At 47.7% G+C, this 10956-nt stretch overlaps 1 protein-coding gene across 1 annotated transcript in view; it reads right to left on the bottom strand.

The window, feature by feature from the left end:
* WIPI1 (WD repeat domain, phosphoinositide interacting 1) overlaps positions 1–9956 on the bottom strand; it is a 23533-nt gene extending 13577 nt beyond the window's left edge. Inside the window, exons 1-3 of the mRNA XM_008049240.1 lie at positions 9877–9956; positions 8187–8356; positions 3135–3231 (exon numbers count right to left, since the gene is read on the bottom strand). Coding sequence (XP_008047431.1) covers positions 3135–3231; positions 8187–8273 — 184 coding nt within the window. The 5' untranslated portion in view covers positions 8274–8356; positions 9877–9956. The remainder of the gene's footprint in view (positions 1–3134; positions 3232–8186; positions 8357–9876) is intronic.
* Positions 9957–10956: the final 1000 nt, after the last annotated feature.

The raw sequence follows: 10956 nt of genomic DNA, 5'->3' as shown, positions 1-10956 counted from the left end.
GGGGGAGGGGCGGAGTGAGGGTAAGAGGTACATGGCTTCTTTGTGGAGTAGTGGAAATGCTCTAACACTAATTGTCGTGAAGGTTACACAAGCCAGTGAACACAATAAAAGCTATGCCTGCACTTTAAACGGGCGAACTGTATGGTGTATGACCTAACCCTAACCCTAACAAGAAAGGCGCAGAGGATAATGGCCAGGGCAGGCACACTTCGACACAGGCCATCAGCCTGACAGCTCTGCCTCTGGGCTCACCCCTCTACCCATCCACCGGGTCTCAGCCGGTGAGTCCGGCACACTCGCCCTTGCAGACTTCATGAAGGTCCCCGGAAGTGCTGGCCGTGACTTCCTCCCATTCCCTAGGGTCCAAATCTCAGAAGAGTCCACCTGGCTGTATGAATAGGTCCTTCCATCTTGTGAAGCCCCTCAGGCAAGCAGGAGGACTTTTTTCAGCCTGGCTATTGTGATTCTACCAATCTTTTGTTTCTGTCACACAAAGTCTTTTCAAAGAAGGAAGCGGGCTTTAAAAAATACTATTTTATAATATAAAATTGATGGTGTTGAAAATCTGCAAAGCCTAGGAAAGATAAAGAAAGAGAAAAAAAAATACACCCTCTATTCTAAAACCCAGAGGCTTTTCACGACTCTCAACACTTGTATATATTTTCTTCTGGCTTTCTAGAAGCAATGAGGTTTTGACATGGCTTTTGGACTTGCTTTAGAGTTGACACGTATTTTCATAAACCACTGTCAGCTATAATTTCATGAAACTTTTTGGCTGTAATTCTTCTACAGCTGGAAAAGAAGTGCCTGCTATCAATTAAAAATCCAATGGCATCATCAGTTGGAGTTAGAAGGCAGTCTTGTGATCTAAACCAGTGGTCCCCAACCTTTTTGGCATCAGGGACCAGTTTCACGGAAGACAATTTTTCCACGGGGTAAGGGGGCTAGCGGAAGGGAGAATGGTTTGGGGATGATTCAGGCACATAACACTTATTGCGAACTTTATTTCTAACATCATTACATTGCAACATATAATGAAATAATTATGACTCACCATTTTGAAAAAAGAGGCGCGGACAGAAGTGGTAAATAACATAATGAGTGGGCCATGCACGGACTAAAGTAAGTGTCGGATTCTGACTTAAAGCCTGCCACCAGATGCAGCCGTACAATTGAAGTACGTCAACTCACTCGCCACTCACTGGTAGGGTTTTGCTACGAGTCTGCCAGCAACTGATTTATGACGATCTCTGTGCAAACTGCACTGCTGAGGCTAACCTGTATGTGCAGCCACTCCCCAGTGCTGGCATAGCACCTCAGCTCCACCTCGGGTGGTCAGGCATTAGATTCTTGTAAGAGGGGTGCAAACTAGATCCCTCACATGTGCAGTTCACAAGAGGGCTTGTGCTCCCATGAGAATCTCCTGCCGCTGCTGAGCTGGCAGGAGGCGGAGCCCAGGAGGGAATGCGTTGAGGCTTCCCTTGCTCACTGGCCGCCTACCTGCTGCTGTGGGCCCGGTTCCCAACAGGCCGTGGACTGGTGGGGCTGGGGACCCCCCATCTAACCACTCTCCCCTAGCATTTACAGCATTACATGTCACACTTCAGGCGCGTTAACAGTGATTTGTAACATGCGGTTCCCTCTGAGTTGCTTAGCGTCTTTCCAAAAACAGAAAGGAAAGGGATTTCCACTCTATGGCAAATGCTCCAAGCTACCACAGAAGGGAGGCATTTACACCGCCTGCATTGCCACTTTCAGAAAGAGGACTTGCTGAGGAATCAGCCATGACTTTGCTTCACGGCCACGCTGCTGTGTGGTGTAGGATGCAGTTCTACAGCTGGCAGGATTTTCATGGAGATTTCCACCCTCGCCGGCTCAGTACAGACTGCTGTGCTAGCAGGAAATTAACGTTGAGCTCCCGTCTGGTCAAACCCTTTAAAGGAAGCAGCCTGCGATCTCTGACACAACAGGAACGGGAATGGCACAAACACAGGCTGACGGAAGGAAAGTTACAGCTGCATGAGACAGCGAGTGAGAGGCAACGGCAGAACTCTGCGGATCTCACCTATCTGTAGTTCACGGAACCAGAATGCAGATAGAATGTGTGTGCTGAAGCCACATGGCAAGCGGTTCTGTTTTCCCTGTGCTCCGGGGAAGGGTTTCTGAAATCAGGAGCCAGAGCTGCCATCTTATCTCTGCTCAGAAAATCGACTGGATAATGAAAACACATGAGAAGCCCCTTGGCCTCTGAGCATTGTACATCATGTTTTGACAGTTCAGAGTCCTCTGAGGAGCTGGCCAGTCACTGAAGTGCAGCTTGGATCTGTGTGTGGCTGCCCTGTGGGTCGGAGGGGTCCAGTGAGCAAGCCTTGTGAGTGCTGCATGGACAGAGCAGACTTGTCCTGGCCGGCCCATGCCCTCATGCACTGGGCCACAGTGACCTCAGTGCTTGTGCCCTGAGGCAACTGGGGGCTGAAAATGACCATCTCCGTCTACTCAGGTAGAAAAGGTGCTCAGGAGAAGTCAGGGTGCTAACCATGAATTTGAGGATTTGGAGAGGCCTTGGGTTATCTCTCCAAAGAACATCAAAGATCTACAGTGACATATTCTGGTCAATTTGCCCCTGAACTTTCATAAGGAAAAGCTCAATCTATCCCTGGATGCTTTTATAATGTTTATCTGAGATACAGAAAGGCAGTCCCATTGTTTTCCACTTTTCTTGCAATAAAAGCTATTCCCTTTATAAACAACACACACCAAGCTGAAACCTGCTTCCAATTATCACACCCACTCAATACTGAACACCCACATAAAAGAACGAGGGGCAAATGCCTTTCAACATCAGATGCATGACATTGCCTGCATGTCTGCTTTAAACATCTGGACACATTTGCTGACAGGGTCTCAGGTGAAGAGTGAACCTCCGGGTCTGCGATAGAGACACATGGCCTCCTCAGGACGCACAGTCTGACACAACTGGAATCGGCTACCATTACAGCAAAGCTTCAAGGTCAACGCCACAAAGACACACAAGGAAAAACCCTGCTTTCGTGTTTCCAGTTTGGGTGGAAATGTGGCTCGGGAAGGAAGCCTGCATGGGGACCGAGGGCATCAGTCGCGTGTCGGGCACTCACCTGTGGGGTTCGCAGGAACGTCCGGGAGGGTCTTCAGCAGCTTCATGTCCTTGATGTTGTGGATGTAGATAGACTCCTCCAGGCAGACCAGCAGCCTCTGAAAGCACACAGACCCATCAGCCACGCACGAGTCCCGGGAAGGTGTTGGCCGAGCGTCATCGTCATCTTTCCTGTGAGTCCTAACTTGACTCTGCACCTAGAGGGGCAGGATTCTGATGGTGCGTTCTGAGGCTGGTGTCTATGAACGCATGCGCGCGTACACACACACACACACACACACACACACACTCACACACAGAGTGCAACTGAACAGAAGTGTGAAATGCAAGGTCTTCAGAAATTGTCCTTAGAGATGGAGATTTTTCTTCTCTTTTTGGGGGAATTCCCTCTCTCCTTGGAACAGGGCTCCTGAATACTTCCTGAGCAGACTCCCTGTGCCACGTGAGACCATTCTGGGGACACCTTTGGCTTCCTGTTCCCATCTGATAGGCTGCCTTTCAGTGTTTGTGACACACACCTCCCTCTTGCACAAACGCAAGTTTCTTTGCTTTCTCTGCATTGCCAAATCTTAGGTTTCACCCCTTCCAAATAATTATCAGCTTAAACTTCTTTCCACTCGGACTCTCCTCCAGACCGCTTCTGGGCCACTCTGCAGCCCGGGTCAGGCGACCTGGAGTAGCCTTCATGCCCCACGTGGACGCCCCAGCCCTGTGCCCTGCATCCCCCTGCGGTGCCCAGGCTCCTCTCTCTGGGGCTCGCCCTCCCAGTGCTGCCAGACTCTTCCCGTCCTCTTCAGACAGAAGCATGTCAGGCTCGGGGCCTCTCCCCAGTGGCTTGCTCTTCGCTAAGTGGAAACAGTTTACAAGGTTAACGTGCTGGGTGTCAAGGAAGGGAAGGTGTGACCCAATGAAAGTGCAGATGTCAGGCTCTGGGGAGGAGTGTCAGGAGGGCGTTTGGGGTCCAGGAGCACTTTCCATGCGCTGGGCAGCGGCTCCCCCAACCCGCATGCCTCCCAGACCCGGATGAGCATCAGAAGAACCACCCCACAGCAAGTCCCAGGCTCTCTGGAGACTCTAGTCTGGGGGTCTTTGGACCAAGACCCAGGCGATTAGGACACATACTGAGGTTGGCGAATCGCAGCTCTCAGGCCAGCTCCTTTGATTCCCAGGAGCATCCACTGGAAGCAAAGGTACCTACAAAGACCACGAGACAGAGGCAGGCCTCCTAGGAAAGCCCTGCTGTCTTGCCAGTAAGACTCCTCACACTTCAGAAGGATGGAGACCATCGGCTGAAAAGGGATACTTAAACCCCTTCCTCAGTTTTAGCTGAGGCTCTATCACGGGTCTGAGACGGGTACTGAGAGGTAAAACATTCTAGCAGCGTCTCCAAGTCGATGGCACGTGTCTCCATGAAGTGATCTCCCATATGTCTGATTGGCTCTGGCCTTGCCAGCACACACTACGGTTGGGGCTCTGTCCTGGCCTGCTTATGTTCTGCGATGTCTGGTGTCCTCCTGGCCGCTTCCCACCCCGCCTCCGGGCCCCAGGAGGGCAGAGCCTCGACATATGTCCTCGCAGAAGCATATGTCCGCGCAGGGCAGCTGTCTCGTCTGCCCTGACCTGCATCTTTCCCCACCATCTGCTCTGTGACCCACTCAGCTGAGTTTCAGGCCACCCCCTTGCTGCTGCAGATAGGACTAGAAAGGGGAGGAAACAGATAGAAAACACTGGGCAGGAAGGAGGAAGACCCTGTCTCTGTTCACACGAGCACACGCTTCTGGGATGGACACGATGCTAGCAGGTGTACTTGGACGAGTGGTTTTTGGCCTCCGCAGACCATGATCTTGTCCTCCCTCCAGCTCACTATCTAGCATTTAACTTTCATCTACTTGTCTATGTTTTGTACGTAACAGCCGCTTTTATCAGTTAAACAGTATCTGCAGCATCTGCCCTTGGGCACCATAGATTTGGCCTCAGAGGCTTCAACCCAACCAACCTCTATCTGGATAACAAGGGGCCCTCGGAGCAGATGGTCAAAGAACTGTAAAAGAACTGTAAAAGCTGGCAAAGCTAAATACATATGGCTTACTGTCTTTATTCCATAAAATACATTTTCTCAATTAAATACAAGGGAAATAACATTAACTAAAATGAAACATATGACAAATCCTAAGTATTCTTCCTTTCCATATAATTGGAAAATAGGGATTTTTGTATCCTTATAACTCCTTATACAAATCTTTAAATTTGTCCTGTTTTTAAAATTAAATTAAATTATTTTTTGAGACAGAGTTTTACTCTATTGCCCAGGCCGGAGCGCAGTGGCACAATCACAGCTCACCGCAGCCTCAAACTCCTGGGCTCAAGTGATCTGGGACTACACACGCGTGCCACCACACTTGCCTAATTTTTCTACTGTTTGTAAAGATGGGGATCTCACTTTGTTCCCCAGGCTGGTCATGAACTCCTGGCCTCAAGTGATCCTCCTGCTTCAGCCTCCCAAAGTGCTGAGATTATAGGTGTGGGTCACCATACACAGCTTTTCTTTCCTCCTTTTTTTTCTTTCTTTCCTTCTCTCTCTCTCTTTCTTTCTTAATATTTATGTATTTATTTGCGTCAAGGGCTCATTCTGTTACCCAGGATAGAGTGCAGAGGTATGATCATGGCTCACTGCAGCCTCAAACTCCTGGGCTCAAGCAACCCTCCAACCTCTCAGCCTCTTGAATAGCTGGGGCTACAGCCACCATGCCTGACTATTTTTTTTTTTTTAGTTGTGGTCTTGGTGTATTACCTGGGCTGGTCTTGAACTCCCGGGCTCATAGTGAGCCTCCTACCTTGGCCTCCCAAAGTGCTGGGATTACAGGCATGAGCCACCATGTCAGTATCCTGGTTGTGTGTATGTGTGTGTGTGTTTGTTGTTTTTTTTTTTTACAAAGGAACGGCACTGTCCGAAGACCTGATGAAGTAGTGGACTGACCACTGAAAGGCAGGACATTATTCCTTTTCTCATTTATCCGATGTGAGCAGCTCCAGGCACCACAGAACCCCTGCCTGGCAAGGGGAGGCTGCAGCAAACAATTTTAAGACAAGCAAACCCTGAGCACTTTCCAGACCTGTGTCAAATTATTTTCCTAGGAGAAAAACATGCTCCAGGAAGGGAGAACCATTGGATCTGAGTTCTGATGAGCTTTTGCCAGGATGCTGAGAGGTCTAGGTGCGTCCGCTCTTCGGTGGGGGACAGAGCCTCACAGTTAATGAGTGCTACACTGAGTGCCCAAAGGTTAGCAGACTCCGACACGTGGACAAGCCTTCCGTTCCCATTTGCCAGTGAAAATACCAGATGGAAAGAGAAAAGTTATACAAGTAAATACAACAGATACTACTCGAGGGTGCTGATCTCTAGAGCACATTCATCTAAGTAAATCTAAAATGATAATCTGGTGCCCAATCTAGCTTTCGTATACTTCTTATGAATAAACACAAAGAGAAAAAGGTTTGCAATGAGATTTAATATGCTACCAACAGGTTTCAAAGAAACTGGACTCGGGAGCTTTGCTTAAAAGGCTTCAAGTAGAAACTCCGGCTCCCTCGTCTTCCACTGCCAAGAACGTGAGTTTCTTTTCTTCCTTACTCCTGTTCTCCCGCTAAAACATCCCATCCCCTCTTTCTCTGGCTACTTCTTTTTTTTTTTTTTTTAACATGCAGACTTGTAAATTTTAGTGAAAAGATGCTTTTTTCACTTCATGCAGGATTATGATGTTGATTAACATATGTGATAATATTTAAAGTTAACTCTTTCATATGTGTTATTTTTAGATATTTGCACTTAAATCTTAATTTCATTGAAAAAAATTTAAATCCATTAGGATTAAAATTTCAATTAACAACTAACCCCTTACATTACACTATGTGTTAAGAATCTTACTGTCATGTTTTTATGGTTGGGCTAAATCTTTTAAACAACCTGAATTTATGACAGAACTATTGTTAAAGTTCTATTATCAGTGCAATATATGACTATCACATTCTATAACTAAATCTCTCTGGCTATTTCGACTACACTACTCTATAAGAACATAAGTAGACTCTCAGTCAGAATAGGTGATCAGCTCAAAGGAACAATCTCTTCCTGCCCATAAACTGAAGAACTCACTTTATTTATCTCATCTGTTAAAATAATCAATTAGCCCTTAATAGTTTAAAATACAAACACCAAAGGATGCAACAACCCCAGTGAATGCAACAACTCCATCTCCTGGGAATCTTTAATTGAACAGATGGATCTGTGTGGTCACACAAAGAGCCCCTTTGTTTATTTTCTTATTAGTCAGGAAACAGATATCTATGAGTACTTTTCTACCGAGGGCTCTTTCCCACCAGGTCTTGCAACTGTGATCAAAACTGACACAGACCCTGCTCTCACAGGATCTAAAATCTAGTAATTCAAAGGGAAATTTATTAATCCCTCCAATACTTATTGGACAGGAATCTATATTTTTAAAGAGAATACACTGTCTATTTGAGAAAGGAATAACCACTCCTTCAACAAGGAAAACACTACAAGAAGAAATCTTCAAGGGTTAGCTGGAGGAAAAAGAAAGGGGCCTGGGACTGGATGGCCGGTCCCCAGGACACCCGAGGAGGTGGCAGGAGGAGGGTGATGTTACTGACCCGGAGACCCTCACACCATCTGCAAGGAAAGCCTCCGTCCCCTGACTGAAGGTGTCCTGCAGTAACACACGCGAGTTCGGCCAGAGTTCGACTCATCCCTGCCGGGGCCTGCCTGCACCTGGGGAGAGGGCGCACCTAGCCTGCCAGTGGCCAGCGTTCTGGACGCAGGAGCCAGAAGACCAGGAAAGACACAGCACTAAACACACACACAGAGCACACTCGCTCTACAGCACCCCCAGGACACCGGGCCCAGGCGCAAAGACTCTCCCTTTTAGAATCTGATGCTGGCTTTACAGACGCGCATCTTTAGAGCTGTCCACCTTTCTTGCTCTGGCCTTCATCAGCAGAAGCCCGGAAACCCCAAGGGCCTTCCCCCACGTACTTGCCGGTTCAGCTTGATGGACAGGATGCTGCTGGAGTAGCTGTAGTTACAGATCTCCGTGCCCTTCTTGAAGTGGTACACGTTCATCTGCCGCGGCTTGGCATGGCTCACCACCACCACCAGGCTGCTGGAGAACAGGCGCTCCACGATGTGGACGTCGGGGATCTCATCTGCGAGGAGGGCACGAGGTCACCCGGACGGCTGGCGGCAGGGACTGGGCCCGGCCTGCGGGGTGCAGGCCCGGCGCAGGCCAGTTCCCGGCGCTCCCTAGGTCCTGCTGGCCGGTGCCCGCCAAGTGTGACACACCCACCGCCCACAGCACCGGGGAGCTCTGGCCCTCGCCCCAGGGGGCACTTCAGCGTCCTTTTCGGGTGTCCACAGCAAGGAAAGCCAGCCGGGCGTGGCGGCTCACGCCCGTGATCCCGGTACTTTGGGAGGCTGAGGCAAGAGGGCCCAGGCTAGCCTGGGCAGCGCAGCGAGGCCTTGTCTCAAAAAAGAGTAAGACCCAAATTTTTAAAAAATAAAAAGGAAGGAAGGCTCTAGTGACTAGAAGGCCAAGTCAGGGTTTCTCAAGCTGCCTCTCGTGCTGTCTGCGTGTGGGATTCGCCCCTTCAGGGCTCCACTGTGTGCTCTGCAAACCACACTTGGAAGGTCTCAATCTACCCTCTCTTTCCCTACAGGAGATTTCAAAGGAGTAACTTCTTTTCTGAATTCTTCTTCTGCTAGAGAGGCAGGTGTGACTACGGGGCCAGTAACACAGCTAAACCTGTACTCCCCCATCTTCTGTGGTCTCTGGCCTCTGTGGAATCCCCTTCCTGTTGAAACCAATCTAGACATCAGTATTACGACCAGGAAAGTACGCTGTACTCAGGAAGAGTAGGTTAATAAGCCTCCTGAGCAGCCACAGGTGGAGGCCCTGGGGTCTCTCTGAGAACATTCGTGCTATATGTCTGCCTTTCTTGGGCCTGGGCAAGTCCCACAGGAAACAACATGGGACAGATACAGAGAAAAAAATTCACAAAGAAATTAATCAGCAAGGGCACCTGTATAATGAACATTTGAATACCTACCCCTAAATTGTACCCTTTATCTTTAAAGTTAAAAATCAAAAAAAAATTTCACAAACATATTTAAAAAAAACTTTATAGGAGCCCAAAATATTATTCACCAAACCACTTTTCTTCCCAGGAAACCCAAAGGTTGAATATTATTCACTATATGATGACATACACTATTACCCTGAGAAAATACAAAAGTCACATATCTAAGTTGAATTGCAGTGTTCACGAGAAGGACCTCAGGGTCGCTGAAGTGGGCTCTGTAAACAGGACCGTGCTACCTTATCATGACAAAGAAGACGCTTTTATGACTGCATTAATGTTAGCAGTATCCTGTAGTGCCAGTATAATGGCAAAAATAAACCACTAGTGACTTTTTGGCTTGACAGTTATAAAAGTTAATGACTGTGCATATAAGTTTATGGAAAAGCATCAATAGCATGATTTCAAACAAAGCATTTCTTAATATAAAAAAGAAAATGTTACTTTAGCTATTGCCAAATCTTGAAAAGTGCTTCGTCGTGGTTTTCCAGCAAGAGGTGGCTGTAACTTGACAGCTCAGGGAGGGAACCCTAGAAAGCTCGGCAGCAGCACAGATGCGAGTCGGGGGCGGGGCCGAGGTACCCACTTACTGCTTCCGTGGACCTGGTCCAGCTGCTCCACGGAACTCAGAGAAAACAGCTTATACCCGGCCTTGGTTCCAATCGCCAGGGATCTGTGGACGACAATGCCAGCATGGGAGTGACAGCGGGTATGCATTCCAAGCACCGACCTGACTGAAAATAGCCTCCTTCCTTGGCTCATGAGAAACAATTAGCACACATCTTCAGGAGCCGAGATCCTCGGTGACTTCCTAAATGGCGAGGCATGGCTCGACAGGCAGGCAGGTACAGTGAAAGAGAGAAAGTCAAAGGTAACTAAAAACGGCGAGATTGCATGAGCTCTGACATCAAACAAAACATCAAACCCACCAGACATCATGTTTTTCCAGCTGGGCAGATGCAAGGAAAGTGGAATGTTTAAGAATATCCATGACAGCCCTACCTCCAACACAGTTAGGAGGTCTTCTTGTTGTTTAAGGGGCATTTGACCAAGAGGTAAGTTTTTTTTTCTTTCCTTAATGATTTTTTTTTCTTAAAAAAGAAATACACGTTCATAGTAGGTCACTAGTAGGTAAAATTTAATAGGTGTTTCTTTTCATCAGTTACCATTAAAATATAAAGTATACTTTATACAATAGCTCTCACCCCTGGATGTACATTCAACTCAATTGGGAAGTTTAATTGAATTTTTTTTAAAGTTCAAGTACTCTGATGAGTAGCCGGGGTTGAGAACTCTGCTTTCTATTATGTTCCACAAAGTTATCATCACAACCAACAAACAGAATCAAAACTAAACATCTGACCAGGCACGGTGACTCATGCCTATAATCCCAACACTTCAGAAGGCCAAGGCAGGGTCGCTTGAGGACAGTTTGAGACCAGCCTGGGCACCATGGCAAGACTCTGTCTCTACCAAAAAAAATAAAAAAATAAAAAGAATTATTCAGATGTGGTGGCTTATGCCTACAGTCCCAGCTACTCAAGAGGCTGAGGTGGGAGGATTGCTTGAGCCCAGGAGGTCGAGTCTGCAGTGAGCCATGATTGTGCCATTGCAGTCATGACAGAGAGATAACCTGTCTCAAAACCCAAAAATAAACAAACCTAAACATT

Source organism: Carlito syrichta, unplaced genomic scaffold (genome assembly GCF_000164805.1).
Source record: "Carlito syrichta isolate Samal-C Ts95f unplaced genomic scaffold, Tarsius_syrichta-2.0.1 Scaffold130827, whole genome shotgun sequence".
NCBI lineage: Eukaryota > Metazoa > Chordata > Mammalia > Primates > Tarsiidae > Carlito > Carlito syrichta.
The sequence above is the reverse complement of the archived record's forward strand: the minus strand, read 5'-3'. Positions and strand labels throughout refer to the sequence as shown.